This window comes from Hemitrygon akajei, chromosome 6, assembly GCF_048418815.1.
Source record: "Hemitrygon akajei chromosome 6, sHemAka1.3, whole genome shotgun sequence".
NCBI classification, from domain to species: domain Eukaryota; kingdom Metazoa; phylum Chordata; class Chondrichthyes; order Myliobatiformes; family Dasyatidae; genus Hemitrygon; species Hemitrygon akajei.
Genome location: NC_133129.1, coordinates 183,202,421 through 183,223,192, shown reverse-complemented (window position 1 = coordinate 183,223,192; position 20,772 = coordinate 183,202,421). Strand labels below are relative to the sequence as shown.

The window sequence follows — 20,772 nt, the reverse complement described above, 5'->3', positions numbered from 1 at the left end:
AAAAAAACTTTTATTTTTAGAGTAACACAAAATATGCCAGAGAACTCAGTGGCCAGGCAGCATTTATGGAGGAAAATGAACGGCTGACCTTTCGGGTGAGATCCCTCATCTAGACTGGAAACATTCCCCTCCATAGATGCTGCCTAATCCATTGAGTCCTCCAGTGCTTGGTGTGTTGCCTCGCATTCCAGCATCTGCCATCTCGTGTGTTTTATTTTACTTATTCATCTGTTTCCCTTGAAAACTTTTGTTCTAATGTATACATCCTCATGGCTTTGGTAGATCAGAATCAGAATCAAATTCAGAATCAGGTTTAGTATCACTGGTATAGGTTGTGAAATGTATTGTCATGTGGCAGCAGAACATTACAATACATAATAATAAAAATATTTGTAGATTACAATAAGTATTTACAGTCCTGTGCAGAAGTCTTAGGTATATATATAGCTAGGGTACCTGACTTTTGCACGTGCTGTATTTGTTAATGTGGAACAGAGATCAAGTTTGTAAATCTGCCTAGAGCAAAGGATGCACAGGTTTATCATCACTCACATATGTCATGAATTTTTTTGTTCCAGCAGTACAATGCAATACATAACATTACTACAGTACTGTGTACCGTGCAAAAGTCTCAGGCATTCTAGTGATATATATATATATGTGTGCATCTAAGACTTTTGCACAATGGATTGGGGGGGGGGGGGCTGCCTTTTTTGAGCAACTTCACTCCACCTGCAAAGAGCAGAACTTCATGGTGGCAACCATTTTAATTCCTACCACCATTCCCATCTGACGTGTCAGTTCATGGCCTCCTCGAATGCCACAATGAGGCCACTCTCAGGTTGAAGGAGAAACACCTCATATTTTGTCTAGGTAGCCCAACCTGATGTCATGAACATTGATTTCTCTAACTTCCAGTAGTGTTTCTTACTCCTTCCCCCTTCGTCACTTCCACACTCTGGCCCCCTCTTACCTCTTCTTCTCACCTGTCTAACACTTCCCCAGTTCCCTTCCTCCTGATCTTTTATCCATGGTCCACTCCTTTCTTATCAAATTCCTTCTTCTCCAGCCCTTTACCTTTTCCTCCTATCACCTCCCATTTCTTAATTCATCCTCCCTCCCCCACCCACTTGGCTTCACTTATCACCTTCTAGCTTGTCCTCCTCCCCCCCCCCCCCCAATTCTCATTCTGACTTCTTTGCCCTTACTTTCCAGTCCTAAAGAAGGACCTCGGCCCAAAATGGCGACTGTTCATTAATTTCCGTAGATGCTGCCTGACCTGTGGTGTTCCTCCAGCATTATGTTTGTGTTACTTAGGTAATTAAGAACTAGTTTAACTAGTTGTGGGCTGAAGGGTCTGTCCATGTGGTCTGGAGTCTGCACCCCATTTGGGAATTGCATCCCAGTAACTGTTGTGTCTGTGCTTTCCCATTCCAGATTCCCATGTTTATCCGGCCTGCCTTCCTGGAGTGAATGATACTTTTGAGACGGGAACCATCTGCACTGCCACTGGCTGGGGGCGTCTGTCTGAGAGTAAGGCCTAGTTTTGGGAAGTAGGTGTGGCAGAGCCCAGGGTCTGAAGATGTAGACCTGTTGACTAAGAGGAGATCAGGAAATCCAGCCAGGATTCATTATGATTTCCTCATGGACAACAGGTCTGTGTCTTATTCTAGCGCTGTAATGTGCACACACCATGCCAGTATCTGTTGGTAATTATCAGATTTTTTACCTTTACTTTAGCCCTTCACCCCTTCTGGGGTACAGGCCACTGACAGCAGCTCACCAGACGCTTTCACTTCTGGGCAAATATCTTTCCTCTCCCAGGGATGAGGTCTTTGGAGCTTCCGTTGGCGTTTCTGTAGCTCTGTTTTTTTACACAATAGGATTTCTAACCCCATGCCCAACCCTCCTCTTTTTGCAGCCATGGCAAGGTTAGATTGTCTCTCCTAAATTCCTCTCACATCTTGTCCATGAATTTGGATTATCAGAGCCTGGGAGCAGCTTCACTCTCTCTGCTCAACCACAATCTACCATGACCCTGTCCAGTTCAACAAAGCTCTGGAGGGAAACAGGCAGCCCACGTTTCGGGTCGAGACCTTCCATAAGATGTAAGAGCAGAATTGGACAATCTGGCCCATTGAGTCTGCTCCACCATTCCATCATGGCTGATGTATTATCGCCCTCAACCACATTCTCCCTGCCTTATTTATTTAATTATTGGGATACAGCACGGAACATGGCAGAGGTTGACAGATTCTTGATTAGTCAGGGCATGAATGGTTAGAGGGAGAATCAGGAGTTTGGGGCTGGGAGAGAGATGGATCAGCCATGATGAAATGGCAGAGCAGATCGATGGACGAAATGGCCTAATTCTGTTCCTGTAACTTATGGTCTCATGGATCAGGCCCCCCTGACACTTCAAGCCACGCCACTCAGCAACTCCTGATATAATGCTAGCCTAAACACAGGCCAATTTACAATGAATAATTAACCAGATAACTGGTACAGTTTTGAACTGTGGAAGGAAACCTATGCGGTCACAGGGAGAACATACACGCTCCTTACAGAATGCAGCAGGAATTGAACCCGGGTCACTGGTACTGTAAAGCATTGCGCTAACCACTATGTTACCACACCACCCTTCCCCCTGTAACCACAATAATGACCGCCCTCCCCATACTTTTCTCTGATCACCTTAAAATTGTACCCCCTGTATTAGGCACTTCTGCCTCGGGGAAAAGTCTCTGGCTGTCCACTCTTATCATATTATACTCCTCTGTCGAGTCTCCTTTCATCCTCTTTCATGCCAAAGAGAAAAGCTTCAAAAAATGCTCTCTAGTCATTTGGACCTGTAACGCTGATCGGCCGTCTCCCTCCACAGACCCTGTGCTGGATTCACTGAGTTGATACAGCACCTTGTGTGTTGCTCCAGATCCCTCGTATCTCCCCTCAACCTTCACTGTTCCAAGGAGAGGAATATCTGCCTCTCCACCAAACCTTAGGTCTGAAATCCTTTTTCCCCAGACCATTTTTCTCAGCTGCTGTAGTGATTCCTGTTTCACTCATTCAAGGAAATGTGCTTCGAAGTCTGAGCCAACGTTAAACTGTATGTCACTAGCAGCCCTTGAGAAGACCATCAGACCATGACATATTGTACGAGCAGAATTAGGTCATTTGGCCCATTGAGTCTGCTCCACCATTCCATCATGGCTGATTTATTATCCCTCTCAACCCCATTCTTCGGCCTTCTCCCTGTAACCTTTGACACCTTGACTAATCAAGAACCTATCAACTTCTGCTTTAGATATACCCAATGACTTGGCCTCTGCAGCCAGCTGTGGTGATGAATTCTGTAGATTCACCACCCTCTGGCTAAAGAAATTCCTCCTTATTTCTGTTCTAGATGCACATCCCTCTATTTTGAGGCTGCACCCTCTGCCCTAGACTCCCTCACTATAGGAAACATCCTCTCCACATCCATTCTATTTTTGATAAATTTCAATGAGATTCTTCTCCACCCCCCCCCCCCCCGCACCATTCTTCTAAACTCCAGCAAGTACAGACCCAGAACCGTCAAATGCTCCTTGTACGTTAACCCTTTGATATCCTGGAATTATTCCCAGAGAAGGTGGTGGTGACTTGCCTTCTTGAACCACTGCAGTCCTTGCGATTTCCTGTTAGGGAGGCAGTTCTATGATTTTGACTTAGCGACCGTGAAGGTCTCTACTTGCTCCTAATAAACAGGCGTCTACGTTTATTCCATCTCTTGTCCCACCTGCATATCTCAGTGTTAGCCCCACATGTGTCAGATCAGCCATTGTCATCCCTGTACCAAAGAACGCTACACCTACACGTGACACCTACTAAATGACAATCAGCCAGTGGCACTGACATCAATCGTAATGAAGTGCTTTATGGACATTCAATGCATCTACACACAGTATATACGCCAGCTTATGTATTTATATTTATTGTGTTCTTTATCTTATTGTGTTTTTCTATGTGCTGCAGCGGATCCGGATAAAGAATTATTTTGTTTTCCTTTACACTTGTGTACTGGAAGTGAAATTAGGGTGGTGGGGTGGAGATACATCTCTATCAAAGGAAGTGTAAGGCACTCCTTCCTACTGCTAGCCTGCAGGTAACCCTTGAGCAAGGGGTAGCACCTGCTTAGCCTCCCTCCCACTGATCAGGGTCAATTGAAGCTCTGGTAGAGGTGGTGGATGGTCATATAAGGAGCTGGTGCATATCACAAGTTCTGGTTATGCAACCACTGACACTAGGCAGACAATCTCTGAAGAGTATTGACAATGGCTGGGGTCATCTATCTTGTAAAGACACTGCCCAGAAGAAGGCAATGGCAAACCACTTCTGTGGCAAAATTTGCTAAGAACACTCATGGTCATGGAAAGACCATGATCGCCCACGTCAGACAACATGATACGTATGAATGAAGGAATGACTGGAAATGACTGAATTCTTGAATCTCTGTGCTGTCCACTAGATGGGAAGTTATCGAACACTCCGCAGGAAGTTGAGCTACCCATCGTGGACCTCCAGAGCTGCTTAAACTTGATTAAGCTGTTAATAAAACAATTCAAGGGTGAAACGCTTCTCTGCGCGGGGTTCCCCGGTGGGGGAAGGGATGCCTGTCAGGTAAGGAAGAGAATAAAGGAAGGATTACGTTTGTCTGGCATCCTGCATGTTGTCCTAAGGCCAGCAAGGTGCTGCTAAGCTGTCCTGGCTGGCGGAAACAACTCAGCCAGCTGGGCAGCACGTCGCGGTTAACACAACTTTTTACAGTACAGGCCACGCGGGCTCAATTCCCGCTGGAGTTTGTACGTTCTCCCTGTGTCCATGTGAGTTTCCCCCAGTTGCTTTGGTCTTCCACAGTCCCAAGGCAGACAGCTGGTAGGTTACTTGATCTTTGTAAATTGTCCTGTAACTAGGCTAGGATGAAATCGGAGGACTGCTGGGTGGCGTGGCTTGAAGGGCCGGTAAGGCCTATTTCGCACTGTATCTCAATAAATAAATAATCAAAGATCCCACTAAGAGCATTGAGGTAAAGCTTCAGTTCATAATGAAATGCAGAAGCTAAATAGAATCACACAGTACAGGCCCTTCAGCCCATAATATCGTGCTGACACTTTAACCTATTCTAGTATCAATCTAACTCTTCCCTTATATATAACCCACCATTTTTCTATCATCCATGTGCCTATCTAAGAGTCTCTTAAATACCCCTAGCGTATCTACCTCTACTATTACCCCCAGCAGAGTATTCCACACCTACCACTCTCTCTGCAGAAACAAAAATCTGACCTACCTCCTATAATTTTCTCCAAACACTTTAAAATTGTGCCCCCTCTTATAAACCATTTCCACTTTGGCCATCTACTCTATCTTTGCCTCCTATCATCTTGTACGCTTCTATCAAGTCCCCTCCCTTCCTTGGCTACAAAGAGAAAAGCCCCAGCTCCTTCAGCCTGTCCTCATAAGACACGCTCTCTAATCCAGGCAGCATCCAGGTAAATCTCCTCTGCATCCTCTCTGAAGCTTCCACATCCTTCTGATAATGAGGTGACCAGAACTGAACACAATATTCCAACTGTGGTCCAATCACTTTTATAGAGCTGCAACATTACCTCATGGCTCTTGAGCTCTAATGAAGGCCAGCGCACCGTACACCTTGTTAACCAGCCTGTCAAGTTGATGAAATGGAGACACCTCTTTCTCCTTTATTAGGGAGAGAGAGAGCCTGTGGTATGTCGAATACTGGGTGAACGAGTAGTCTTTGGGGTAACTGCAAATCTGTGTCTTTGCTGTTGCTTTGCTGCACGCTTGAGTGCTCGGTGGTGGGTGCCAATGCTTTTTTTTTGCTGGTGGAGTGAGGGGGATCATGGCTTTGCTGGTGCTTATGCGTGGGAGGGGGAGCTGGGGGGGACTTTGGGGTTCTAACATTTAACTGTCGTTCATTCTTTGGGAGCAATACTCTGTTTTCATGGATGGTTGTGAAGAAAAAGCATTTCAGGATATATATTGTATACATTTCTCTGACATTAAATGTACCTTCGAAACTTATGCGGCAACTTTGAGGACTCTGTCGAAATGGGCCCCAAGATCCCTCTGTTCCTCCACACTGGTAACATTCCCTCCATCAATACTGTATTTGCCTTCACGTTCCAGATGTATTACTTCACAGGTGTTTCGGATTGAAATCCAGCTGCCACGCCTCAGCCCAGCTTTACGTCCCGTCAGTGTTGTCGAGGGTGAAGCATGGCCTCCAAATAGACGTGAGACCATTCCCGATCCTGAACAATTTAACACTCGTTTTCATCAGTGAGCACAGACTGTTCCTCTGGGAATGATGCACTCACTCAGTCCCAAGCTTTGAGGGTTAGCCTAACCATTCTGCTGCCTTAAACTAACGTAGCACAAAAATTGTGAGGTGATTCACTATAGAAGGTCGAACTTGAAGGTGGAATTCAAGGTTAATGGCAGAATTCTTAGCAGCGTAGAGGAACAAAGGGATCTTTGGGCCCACATCTATTGGTCCCTCAAGGTTGCCCTGCAAGTTGATAAGGTAGTTAAGAAGGAGCATGGTGTATTGACCTTCATTGGTCAGGGAATTGAGTTCAAGAGTTGTGAGGTAATGTTACAAATCTATAGAACCCTGGTCAGACCACACTTGACTCCACCATGGATGTTCCGAAGCCCGTCAGTAAAATGGAGGAGGGTTGGACACGGGGCCAGCAACCGCGTGCTGTAAAAACAGCAATGCCAGTAGAAACTCCGAAGCTCCATCCCTGGGAGAGGAAGGATTTGACACCAAGAAGATGAGCAACACCTAGAGACAACTTGAAAACCTGGCCCAGGACAGAGGACTCTGGTGAACCTCTGACCCAGAAGAGTGATGGGCTTAGCCAGCAGACCACACCTGGAGTATTATGTTCATTTCTGGTAGCCTAAGTTGGGAAGGATGTGGAAACTTTAGACAGGGTGCATTGGAGATTTACTAGGACGCCTCCAGGATTAGAGAACATATTGTATGAGGATAGGTTGATCGAGCTAGGGCTTTTCTCTTTGGAGAGAAGAAGTATGAGGGGTGACTTGATAGAGGTGTACAAGATGATAAGAGACATAAAAAGGGTGGACAGCCAGAGACATTTTTCCCGCAGTGAAAATGGCTAATACAATGCGTTATAACTTTAGGGTGTTTGGAAGAAAGTGTGGGGGGATGTCAGAAGTAGGATTTTTTTTTAGCAGAAATAGTGGGTGCATAGAATGTGTTGCTAGTGGTGGTGATAGAGGCAGATTCATTAGAGACACTTAAGACCATAAGACATAGGAGCAGAATTAGGCTATTTGACCCATCAAGTTTGCTGTGCGATTCAATCATGGTTGATCCTTTTCTCCCCTCCTCAGCCACACTCCCTGGCCTTTTCCCCATAACCTTTGATACCATGGCCAATCAATCTCTGCTTTAAATACACCCAATGATCTGGCCTTCACAGCTGGCTGTAGTAATAAATTCCACAAATTCACCACTCTCTGGATAAAGAAATTTCTCCGCATCTCTGTTTTAAAACGGCACCCCTCTATCCTGAGGCTGTGCCCTCTTGTCCTAACTCCCCCACCAAGGGAAACATCCTTTCCACATCTACTCTGTCTAGGACTTTCAACATTCGAAGAGTTTCAATGAGATCTCCCCTCATCCTTCTAAATTCCAGCGAGTACAGACCCAGAGCCATCAAACGTTCCTCATATAACATACATAATTCCCGGAATCATCCATGTGAACCTCCTCTGAATCCTCTCCAATGCCAGCACATTTTTTTTGAGATGATGAGCCTGAAACTGTTCACAATATTCAAGGTGAGGCCTCACCAGTGCCTTATAAAGCCTCAGCATCACATCCCTGCTCTTGTATTCTAGACCTTCTGAAATTAATGTTAACATTGCATTTGCCTTCCTCACCACCGACTCAAACTCTAAGAGACACTTAGGTAGGCAGATGGATGATAGAAGAATGGAGGAATATGTGGGGGGGAAGGGTGAGACTGATCATGGGGTAGATTATAAGGTTGCACAAGATCATTGGCCGGAAGGTCTGAGTTAGTACTGTGCTGAGTTGGCAGAACTGACATGAGGACTGGAATTCCCTTCTCCTTTTCCCACAGAAGGCATTGAAGAGTTAAACTTCACGAGGTAGCATTACCATGACGCTAAAATTGTGATGTGCAGAACGTTGAACTAGTGTTCAGGTCTGGGAATGTAATATCACCAGAGGGGAAAAACTCCTAAATTTCTCTTAAACAGCTGCTGAATTATGTTTTGGGAAGCATCCATTATAGGAAACATGACAGCTGGTTTATCAGTAGCACAGTATAAAAGAGACCCTTCGGCCCATCCAGTCCATGCTGACCACAGCATCAACCCTGTTAGTCTCACTTGCCCATGTTTGGCCCATAATCCTTCAAACCCCTCTTCTCCATGCATGTTCAAAGTTCAAAGTAAATGTATTACCAAAGTACACACTGTATATGAAACCTTATACAACCCTGAGATTCATTTTCTTGCAGGCATTCGTATTCCCCCTGTGACCACGGGTGCTCCAGTTTCCTCCCACAACCCAAAGCCGTACTGGTTGGTAGGTTAATTGGTCGTTGTAAGTTGTCCTGTGATTAGGCTCGGGTTAAATCAGGGGATTGCTGGGCAGTGTGACTCGGTGGGCCAGAAGGGCCTGTTCCGCACTGTACCTCAATAAATAAATAAATACAATGAACTAACAAAACAAATGAGCAAACTAATAATAATAAATACATGTGCAATAAATATCAAGAAAATAAGACAAAGAGCAGGAGCATGTCAGTGATGGGGCAAGTGAAGTTGAGTGAATTATCCCCCCTGGTTTAAGAGCTTCACAGTTGGAGGGGAGGAACTGTTCCTGAACCTGATGGTGTGGGTCCTGAGGCTTCTGTACCTCCTTCCTGATGGCAGCAGCAGGAAGAGAGTATAGCCTGGATGATGAGGGACTCTTCAATGTTTGTTAAAAGCTGCAAATGTACCCACCTCAATCACTTCCTCTTGCACCTCATTTCAAACACTCACCCCTCAAGTTTATTGTCATCTGACTGTACATATATACAACCAAATGGAGGAATGGTGCACATAGAAAACATATATCACACACAGCATATAAACCAAAATATGACCATAAATAAGTTCATAAATTATAATTCAAAGTCCATAGGACAGATAAACTGTAAACTGTAAACCTACAATGTAAAGGTCAGGTCTCTTATAAATCTCTCCCCTCTTGTATCTGTGTCCTCTAGTTTTAGACTCCCAAACCCTGTGTCAATACTACTTGAGACCTCCTTATCCACACCACCATTTTATAAACTGCTATGAGATCATCCCTCATTCTCCTGTACTCCAGATAATATGATCCATTGGTCAACCTCTCCCTATAACTCAGCCCTCTAGTCCATGTCACCCCTCACTCTCCTATAAGGCTGCCCCTCATTCTCCTGTACTCCAGAGAATATGATCCAGTGTGGCCAACCTCTCCCTGTAACTCAGCCCTCTAGCCCTTGCACCATCCTTGCAAATCCCTTCTACACCCTCTCCAATTTGACAAAGTCTTTCCTATAATGGGGTGATGAAAACTGTGCACAATACTTCAAGTCGGTCTCACCAATGACGTGAATTACTGCAATGTGATGTCCCAACTCCACAACTTGATTGGTAAAGCCAATGTGCAAAGTGATTTGTTTGTGTGCAGCCAATTTCAGCGAACTGTGTGCTTGCATTTGTGAATAGTTAGCTCCCAGGGAGAACAATGCACTGATAACCTGTTAACAGGGGTGTAGGGAGGGTGGAGAACCGCTGTGAGGGGTCCACTAGGTGACTGATACCCTGGTAAGGGCCACCGGTGTTTCTCTTCATCTGTGCCTTTTATGTTTATTTATTCATTTACGTGATGTGGCCGTCACCAGCTAAGCCAGCATTTATTGCCCATCCCTAGTTGCCCTTGAGAAGGTGGTGATGAGCTGCCTTCTTGAATCACTGCGGTCCCTGAGGTGTAGGTATTCCCACGGTGCTGTTAGGGAGGGAATTCCATGATTTTGACCCAGTGACGATGAAGGAACTGGGTATGTCTCCGAGTCAGGATGGTGAGTGACTTGGAGGGGGATTTCCAAGTGCTGGTGTTCCCAGGTATCTGCTGTTCTCGTCCTTCTAGATGGTAGTGGCCATGGGTCTGGAAGGTGCTGCTTTAGGAGCTTTGGTGTGTTGTTGCAGTGCATCTTGTCGATAGTACACACTGCTGCAACTGGTCATCGATGGTGGAGGGATTGGATGCTTGAGGAAGGGGTACCAATCAAGTGGGCTGCCTTGTACTGGATGGTGCTTTCTGTGCTAGTCATAACTCTGCCATCGACAGTCCCAAGCGTGACTGCAAAAGGAGGAGGGCTGGGAATGGGGCTAGCAACCTAGAGCTACAGGAACACCTACGGAAGCCATCCCTGTGTGAGGGAGGATCTTTGATGGGCTACACCTTGACAGACTGAAAGACTGGCCCAGGGCAGAGGACTCTGGTGAGCTGCCATCGGTGGCCTCTGCCCCAGTAGGGGTGATGGGCTTAAGGAATAAATAATTGTGCTATTCCTGTGAGTTGACACGTCTCTACTTTTCTTTTCGGAGGGTGATTCAGGAGGCCCCCTGGTGTGCCGGAGTGACAGAGGGGCTTGGACCCTGGCCGGAATCTCCTCATGGGGCATGGGCTGTGGTCGTGGCTGGAAGGATAACGGAAGGAAATCATTCAAAAAAAGAGGGACCCCTAGCATCTTCACCAACGTGAAGTCCGTGATACTGTGGATTCACCAGGCCATGAACAGCGGTATGGAACTGAAGTCACTGTAACTCACTGGGATTGGCTCAACATCTCGAAGCAATGGGTTTGGACAGGGCAGCTTCTTAGAGCTGAAGCGCTCTCACTAACGTGATTGGCTACATCCACTTTACTCAAAGTTCAAAGTAACTCTGTGGTTAATGTTCTGCTGTGAGTTATTTGTATTTTTTTGTTTACACAATTTTTTTCTTTTTTACTCACATAGGGTGTTTGACGGTTTTTGTTGTGTGGGTTTTTTCAACCGGTTCTATTGTGTTTCTTTGTTTTGCGGCTGCCTGCAAGAAAACAAATCTGAAGGTTGTGTACTGTGTACATACTTTGATAATAACTGTACTTTGAAATGTAATTATATAATTACTTAAGTGTCTCCATATACAAACCTGAGATTAATTTTCTTGTGGGCATTCACAGTAAATGGGAAGAAAAACAATAGAATCAATGAAAAAACCGCTCATGACAGAAACAGACAAATGACCAACATTTAAAAGACAGCGAGCTGAGCAAATCCATAAAAAATAAGCAATAAATATCAAGAACACAAGTCATAGAGTCATTAAGAGTAAGTCTGTAGGTTGCGGAATCAGTTCAGTGTTGGGGTGAGTGAAGTTATCCCATCTGATTCAAGAGCCTGATAGTTGAGGGGTAATAACTGCCCCTGAACCTGGTGGTGAGGGTCCTGATGCTCCTGTACCACCTTCCTGTGGGCAGCAATGAGAAGCGATCATGGCCCAGGTGGTGGGGGTCCTGGATGATGGAAGCTGCTTTCCTGCGACAATGCTCCTTGTAAATGGGATCACTGGCGGGGAGGGCTTTTCCTGTGATTGACTGGGCTGTATCCGCATAGAATACAAAACCTGGATTGTACCGGGGAGGTATGGTGGTGTAGCCGTTAGCATAATGCTATTACAGTGCCAGTGACCTGGGTTCAATTCCAACCATTGTCTGCAAGGAGTTTGTACGTTCTCCCCAACGCAGTCCGGAGACGTGCTGGTGGCAACCTGCAAGAGTTATCACACTTCCAGCGCCAGCCTGGCCTGCCCAGAACTTATTAACCCTAATCGATGCGTCCTTGGAATGTGGGAGAAAATCGGAGCATCTAGTCACAGAAAGAACGGGCAAATTCCTTACAGACAGTGGAAGGAATTGAACCTGTGTCACTGGTACTGCTAACCACTGCGCTACCGCGCCTTGCCAAGGATTTACCATCCGCTCTCACTGTGTATCACTCACCACTATTCTGCCTCTTCGATACCTTCTTGTCCCTTTGTCTCCTTGCCTCTTTCCCACATATACAGTACTGCCTTCAAATTGTTCCTTATTCAGCCCTCTACCTCTCAGTGAATGATGCTGTTAAACTGAATTTATTTATTTAATTTAGAGATATTGCCCTTCCTGCTCAACAAGCCACACTTCCCAGCAACACAGAATTACCCCTACCCTATCAGATGTTTTTTGCTGGTGGGGGGAGGGGTGTTCATTGTCTTGCTACTACTTTTGTATGGGGGGGAGCTTGCGGGTCTTTGGGGTTCTAACGTTTTAACTGCCATTCATTCTTTGGGGCACTCCTCTGTTTTCATGGATGTTTGTGAAGAAAAAGAATTTCAGGATGTATATTGTAGACATTTCTCTGTCATTAAATGTACCTATTGAAACCCTATCCATGGGGCAATTTACAGTGAACAATTGTCCTACTAACCGGTATATCTTTGAACTACTTGAGGAAACCAGAGCACTCAGAGGAAAGCCATGCAGTTCATAGGGAGAAGGTACAAATTCCTTATAGGCAGTGCCAGTATTGAACTCCAAACTCGATACCAAAGGTGTGAGAGCATCACGCTAACTGCGACACTACCGTGGTGGCCCCCCAAATGTTTCTCACACCTTTCCCCTCACCTCATAATTCCTTCTCAATCGTTGCACGTAAAGTCAAGTTGATATGGCGCAGCAGGACTGAACGTGTGTACTTTTTATTGCAGAATTAATACGGCACAGCAGATCAATCTTACCAGGTATGTTAAGCACTTTCTTAAAACCATTTGAGATTCTGTGTATGAGCATTCCGTTCAAGTGTCTGATAACAGTGGGATAGGTACTGTCCTTCAGTCTGGTGAAATGTGCTTTCAGGCTTTTGTATCTTCTGCCCAACGGCAGAGGGGAGCAGAGAAAATGTTTGAGTGGGATGGACCCTCGATGATGTTGCCTGCTTCACCACGGCAGTGAGAAGTGTCAATGAGGGCAGATCGGGTTGTGGTGATGTACTGGGCTATGATATGTCTGTATAAATTGGTGAGGGTCTTTGGGGATAAGGCAAATTTTCCCAACCTTCTGAAGAAGTAAAGGCACAATTGAGCTTTCTTGGCAGTGGTTGGATGAGGGCAAATTGTTGGCGATGTGCACCTAGGAACTTGAAGCTCTCAACTGTGTCCACCTCAGTGCCATTGATAGAGACAGGTCTGCCTGCTCAAGTCAGAATCAGATTCAGGTATAATATTAGTGCCATTTGTCGTCTTTATATATATAAAGTGGTTAAACTGAATAATACAAAAATAGAAATAAAAAGTAGTGAAGTAGTGTTCATGGGTTCATTGTCCATTCAGAAATCTAATGGCGGAGGAGAGGAAGCTGCTCCTGAATTATTGAGTGTGTGTCTTCAGGCTCCTGTACCTCCTCCCTGATGTTAGCAATGAGAACAAGGTATGGCCTGAGTGCTGGTAGTCCTTAATGATGGATGCTGCTTTTTTGAAGCATTGTTCCTCAAAGATGTTCTGGATACCACAAAGGCTATTGTCCACGATGGGGCTGACTAAGTTTACAAGTCTCTGCAGCTTATTTCAGCCCCCCTCCCCCCAATACCAGACAGTGATGCAGCCAGTCAGAATGGTACATCTGTAGAAATTCGTGAGTGTTTTTGGTGACGTACCAAAATCTCCTGAAATACAGCCACCGTCATGCCTTCTTTGCAGCTGCATTGAGATGTTGGGTCCACGTTAGGTCCTCAGAGATATCGACACCCAGGAACTTGAAATTGCTCACTCTTTCCACTTCTGATCCCTCTATGATCAGTTCCTGTGTTTTGCTGACAAAATATCATAAAAATAATTCAAAAAGTAAAAATAATATAAAAAATTAATCTGTAAATCAATAGAGAATTGCAAGCCAGTTCTCGACCTCTATTCATCAGCATAATTTGGAATTAAGTAGCAGAGTTGGAATTCTTTTGTTGAAGACACATTGTGTATCAGGGTTGATTGAATTATTTGCTTGTTAAGTTGTTGAGAGAATATGTAACAGACTCTTAGAGAGGCATGTGGATGATAGAAATATGGAGAGTTATGTAGGAGGGAAGGGTTCGATTGATCATAGTGTAAGTTAAATGGTTGGCTGTGTTTTTGGAACATGGTTGAGTAGAAATTGGCTGCTGAGTTTCCTGCATTACAGGACTGAATGCATCTCAAAAGCACTTCATTGGAGGTACTTTGGAATGTCCCAGAGGTTGTGAAAGCATTGTATTTATAGAACACAGAACGTAGAACACTCCAGTACAGTAAAAACCCTTTCCAAAGTACCTCCAGTGAAGTGCTTTTAAGGTTCATTCAGTCCTGTAATGTAGGAAACGCAGCCAGCAATTTCCACTTAGCCGTGTTCCAAAAGGCAGAACATCCAATTTGTTGGTAGGAAAGAAGCCAAATGCAATTGTTTCCAGAGAACTAGACTCTGTATAAAAAAAATGTAATGCTCAGGCTTTCCCAGGTGTGTGTGTGTGTGTGTGTGTGTGTGTGTGTGTGTGTGTGTGTGTGTGTGTGTGTGTGTGTGTGTGTGTGTGTGTGTGTGTGTGTGTGTGAGTGTGTGTGTGTGTGTGTGTGAGTGTGTGTGTGTGAGTGTGTGTGTGTCCACGTGTGTGTGTGTGTGTGTGTGTCCACGTGTGTGTGAGTGTGTGTGTGTGTGTGTGTGTGTGTGTGTGTGTGTGTCCACGTGTGTGTGTGTGTGTGTGTGTGTGTGTGTGCTCACAAGTGTGTCTCTTTATTTTTGTGTGCCTGCATCTGTGTTTCTTTCTACTTGTGTGTGTGTGAGATCTGCTTTGGAAAGAGCCACTTAACCCTCCTATGGGGCTGTGAAGGTGCAGCACACTTGCCTGTGACCTTATGTTTGTTTCTCGAGTAGGGGCAGATCTGGAGAGTCCAGAGGACGTGCGGCCTCCTGCAGACTTGCTCCAGATGGTTAACTTTTCCACTGGATGTACGGATGTAATTTTGATGGGATCTCGGGGGGAGATCCGATCATCTGGTTACATTACCCAACCAAGGTACGATCCAGCACTGATACATAGAACAACCCACAATGCTGTGTCGAACCTTTAACCTACCCTAAGATCAATTGAACTCTTCCCTTTGACATAGCCCTCCATTTTTATATCATCTGTGTATCTGTCTAAGAGTCTTTTAAATGTCCCAAATATATCTGCCTTTACCACCACCCCTGGCAGCGCGTTCCACACACTCATCACTCACTGTGTAAAAGAAAGTTTACTCCGGGGATCTCCATACCTTCCTCCACTCACTCTAAAATTATGCCCCATCGTATTAGCCGTTTGCGTCTTGGAAAAATGTCTCTGGCTGACCACTTGATCTATAGTTCTGGATTCAGTTCAGAGCAATCGTGAATGAAGTTATCCATGCTGGCTCTTGTGTTCTTGTATCGCAGTTGCTTGTGGAGGATTGTCGCACCGAAAAACAGAGTTATTAAACTTGAAGTTAAAGCTTTTAACAGCATTCTGGATGGTGAAGACTGCAGGATTTCTCTCTCCGTCTTCGATGGTGCAACTCTCGCCCAAAACTTGAAGGGTAAGTCCTGCTGGAGAAATAGTATCTACCTCCAACTTGCCCAGGTGGGGTTAAAGTCTTCAAGCCACACAGGGCCATGCCACCCTGAACTCTAAAAGATAGGTGAATCTAGGTGAGAATGGGGGAGTGGGAATAGTGACAGAAGCTGGAAAATATTAAGGCCATAAGACATATGACCAATGACCTGGGCTCCCCTGCTACCTGTGGTAACAAGTTCCACAAATTCACCACCCTCTGGCTTAAGAAATTTCTCCGCATCTCTCTTTTAAATGGACGCCCCTCTATCCTGAAGCTGTGCCCTCTTGGCCATGGGAAACATCCTTTCCACATCTACTCTGTCTAAGCCTTTTAACATTTGAAATGTTTCAATGAGATCCCCCCCCCCCCCCCCCCCCATCCTTCTAGATTCCAACGATCCTTGGTGATGGATACAGCGCTGGTGGGGACAGATGCACCAATGATTAATGCACCATTGAGCTTAATCCACTACTCTCTGGGCAATTTCCTATCTTCCTGTGTATTCAAATTGCCACATGGTTGGTGCATCACATTACAGTGACAGCTGTAAGATTGGTGTTCATTTCCCTCCGCTCCCTGTGACCGCATGGGTTTCCTCTGGTTCCTCTGGTCTCCTTCCACATTCCTAAAAGGCATATGGTTAGTGTTAGTAAGTTGTGGGTATGCCAAGATGGCGTGGCCTGGATGGAGGGGATCTCTGACCATGGATGCTGCTTTCTTGAGGCAGCATCTCCTGGAGATTCTACTGATGGTGGTGAGGGATGTTCCTGTGACGTACTGGGCTATCCACCTCTCTCTGCAAATTCTTATACTCCTCTGCATTCGAATTGTCATGCCAAACCATGATACAAACAGTTTTGTACTTTGTGTAGTGAGCTAGGATATGGGATAAGGGTGAGGGAGTGAGTCTGATCCATTGGCCTCCAGCTGGAGAAACTACCTCAGATTCTGTCTAGGCAGCCTCCAACCTAATGGAATGAACAGAGATTTCTCCAACTTCTGGTACCTCTTCCCCACTCCCGTAGCTTTTTCTCTTTCCCATTCTAGTTCCCCTCTCACCCCTTCTCTTCTCCTCACTTCCCTCTGGTTCCCCTCTCATCCATTCTCTCACCTTCCCCAGTTCCGCTCTTACCTCTTCTCATCTCCTTACCTGCTCACAGCGTCTGTCTGGAGCCACTCCTCTTTCCCTTTCTCCCATGGTCCACTCTCCTTTCCTATCAGGATCCTTCTTCTTCAGCCCTTTTCCTCTTCCTCCTATCACCTACCAGCTTCTTACTTCATCTTTCCTCCCCCACCCACCCATCTTACCCCAACCCTATTTCACTTACCACCTGCCAGTTAGTACCCCTTCCCCTCTCCCCACCTTCTTATTCTGGTTTCTTTGCCCTTCCTTTCCAGTCCTGATGAAGGGGCTCAGTCTGAAGTATCGACTGTTTATTCACTTCCATAGATGCTGCTTGACCTGTTGAGCTCCTCCAGCATTTTGTGTGTGTTGCTAAGGAAGTAGGGTTTAGATGCAGTGCTCTGTTCCATTGGCCTCCTTCACTGCTGTACAGTTTTACGTTTCTATAAAATCAAGCTCGTATTTTTTGTTTCTTCCAGCAACACTGTGTGGTGGCCGACTTGCTCCCCCCATTTGGTCCAGTGGCTCAGCATTAACCGTGGAATTCACCGTCAGATCCAACAGTACCTCGGGTGGTATCTGGCTGGTTTACACCACCCAACAGCCAAAGAACAGTCAGCAATCTCTTGTGTGAGGGATGTGCTGCCAGAGAGAACGTAGGGCCTGCAATTCACTTCTGAGACAGGCTATTCAGCCCCTCTCTTCCAGCCTACATACAGGGCTCTTCCACTTCCATCCAGCTCCCTCACCAACATCTTTCTTCCTCCTGTGTTTATCCAGCTTTCCATCACTCCCACTTTTTCCATTCTCCTCGAGCTCTTCCCCTGCCCTCCCACCATGTTTGGTGTCTCTTTTGTGAAACTGAACCACTCCAGTTCACTTTGTCTCAGGATAGATTCTGCAGAATGAAGTTACTCTCCAAGACCATCCAAACGAACCTTCCAAACCCACCCAGCATAGGAAATTGACATTTGAAACTGTATTTTTAGACATGGAAGCAGAATTAGGCCATTTGGCCCATCAAGTTGACTCCGCCATTCTATCATGTTTGATTTATTTTCCTCTTCAACCTCATTCTCCGCTTTCTCCCAGTAACCTATGACACTCTGACTAATCAAGAACCTATAATCCAGCTTACATATATCCAATGAATTAGTCTCCATGGCCTTCCGTGGCAACGAATTCCACAGATTCACTACGCTAAAGCTGTGCAGAGCACTCAAACCTGAATCAAATTGAGTTCTAAGCACAGTAATGATTTTATAGTTTAAATCTGCTTATCCGTAAGTCAGGGTAAAGTCTATTATCTCTGCCTGCTGCTGCCCCACTGAACACATGTCCTCATATCTTGATTCCATTCTACTCCCCTTGGTTCAGATCCTTCCCACCTACATCCACAATACTTCAAAGGCTCTCAATCTCCTTAGTAACTTTCAATTCCCTGGCCCTGACTGCTTAATTTTCACCATTGTTATTCAGTCCCTATACACTTCTATTCGCCATCAAGAATGCCTCAAAACTCTCCGCTTCTTTCTTGACAAAGGAACCAACCATTTCCCCTCCACTACCACCCTCCTCCGTCTGGCAAAACTGGTTCCCCACCTCAACAATTTTTCCTTTGGCTCCTCCCACTTCCTTCAGACTTGAGGGGTGGCCAGGGGAACCTGCACAGTTATCTACGCCTGGCCCTTAGTGACTACGTAGAACAGTCTATGTTCCAAGCCTTCCCAGTAATACTCCTCAACTCTTCCTGTGCTACATTGACAACTGCATTGGTGGTGCTTCATGCACCTATGCTCTGCTCGTCAATTTCATCAACTTCTCCTCAATATTCCACCTGCCCTTAAATTCATAGTTTATTTCTGACACCTCCCTCCCCTTTCTTGATCTCTGTCTTCATCCTTACAGACAAACTGTCAATTGACATCTTTTACAAACCTACTGATTTCCATGGTTATCTTGGTTATACCTCTTCCCACCCTATCTCCTATAAAAAATGTTATTCCCTTTTCTCAGTTTCTTCATCTCTGCCGTATCTGTTCCCAGGATGAGGCTTTCCTTAGCAGATCCACCTTCTTCAAAGAATGGGTTTTCCCTTCATCCACTATTGATGCTGCGCTCATCCGCATCTCCTCCATTTCCTGAACATCAACACTCACACCATCTTCCTGCTGTCTTAACAATGATAGTGTGTCTCTTGTTCTTATCTACCACCCCATGAGCCTCTGCATCCAACACTTCATCCTCTGCAACATCTGTCATCTCAAAGGGATGCTACCACTAAATATATCTTTACTTCCCTCCCCTCCGCTTTCTGTAGGGATTGCCCCCTGTGTGATTCCCTTGTCCATTCATCCTTCCCCACTAACCCCCTTCCTGGCACTTAACCTTGCAAGCAGCCTAAGTGCTATACCAGCCCATTCACCTCCTCTCTCACCTCCATTCAGGGCCCTCAACAATCCTTCCAGGTGAGGCAACACCAACTGCAAATCTGCTAGGATCATCTATTGTGTCCGGTGCTCCCGAGGTGGCCTCCTCTACATTGATAAGCCCCATCGAGCACCTCCTCTCCATTTGGCAAAAGCAGAACTTCCCAATGGTCAAATATTTTAATTCTGATTCCTATTCTCATTCCAACATTTTGGTCCTTGGCTTCCTCTTGTGTCAAGATGAGGCCACCCTCAGGGTGGAAGAGCAACACCTTATATTCTGTCTGGGTAGCCTCCAAGCTGATGTTATGAATATTGATTTCTTCTCCCAGTTAAAAAAAATTCCCTTCCACTTCTGTCTTCTTCTATTCCCCACTCTAGCCTCTTACCTCTGCTCACCTGCCTATCACCTTCCCCTGGTGCCCCTCCTCCTTCCTTTTCTCCTATGGTCCACTCTCCTCTCCTATCAGATTCCTTTCTCTGCAGCCCTTTTACCTTTCCCACCCACCTGACCACACCATTCATCTTCCTTTATCACCCCATTTCCTTCCCAGTCCTGAAGAAGGGTCTCAGCCTGAAATGCTGGGTTTTTACTCATTTCCACAGATGTTACCTGACCTGCTGAGTTCCTCCAGCATTTTGTATGTGTTGCTCTGGATTTCCAGCATCTGCAAAATCTTTTGTGTTTATCCATAAGTTGTTAGAGTTTAATATGATAGAAATTAAAATGCTTCTTGAATAATTCACTTTGGTATTTCTTTACTCATTTGTCTAAGTAATTGCCTAATTTAGAGCATTTATTTTGAAGACTGAGGAAAATCAATACCATTTTCTGCACAGGATTTTAGTTATAGAGTCAGACAGCATAGAAACAGACAATTCAGCCCAACTCCTCCATACTGACCTACAGGCACCAATTTGTATTAATCCCATCTTCCAGCACCTGGTCTATAGTTTTCTATGGATGGGTGATTCACGTGCTCATCTAGACACCTCTTAAACAGTCAGTAGCTCAGTCTCCACCACAGTTAATAGGATGCTTAAAAGGTCATGTGGTGCACTGGCCTTCATTTGTCAGGGGGATGGAGTTCAAGAGCTGTGAGAGTAATGTTGCAATCCTGTAGCACCATGGTTAGACCACACTTGGAGTGTTGTGTTCAGTTCTGGTCACCTCATGAGGATGAGAGGTGACTTGACAGAGGTTTACAAGATGATAAGAGGCATAGATTGAATTGGCAGTCAGAAACTTTCCCCAGGGTTAAAACACGGGGGGGGGGGGGGGATAATTTTAAGGTGATTGGAAGAAAGTATAGGAGGGATGTCAGAGATAGGGTTTTTTTACACAGAGTGTATGGGTGAGTGGAACGTGCTGCCAGGGGTGGTGGCAGAGTACATTACATTACAGTACATTAGTTCAAAGTAAATTTATTATCAAAGTACATGTAT

At 45.4% G+C, this 20,772-nt stretch overlaps 1 protein-coding gene across 1 annotated transcript in view; it reads left to right on the top strand.

The window, feature by feature from the left end:
- LOC140729742 (ovochymase-2-like) overlaps window positions 1–20,070 on the top strand; it is a 28,504-nt gene extending 8,434 nt beyond the window's left edge. The window contains exons 5-11 of the mRNA XM_073049885.1: window positions 1,438–1,533; window positions 4,505–4,656; window positions 10,708–10,903; window positions 12,892–12,924; window positions 15,077–15,218; window positions 15,617–15,756; window positions 17,377–20,070. Of these exons, the coding sequence (XP_072905986.1) occupies window positions 1,438–1,533; window positions 4,505–4,656; window positions 10,708–10,903; window positions 12,892–12,924; window positions 15,077–15,218; window positions 15,617–15,756; window positions 17,377–17,531 (914 nt within the window). The 3' untranslated portion in view covers window positions 17,532–20,070. The remainder of the gene's footprint in view (window positions 1–1,437; window positions 1,534–4,504; window positions 4,657–10,707; window positions 10,904–12,891; window positions 12,925–15,076; window positions 15,219–15,616; window positions 15,757–17,376) is intronic.
- The last annotated feature ends 702 nt before the right edge of the window (window positions 20,071–20,772 follow it).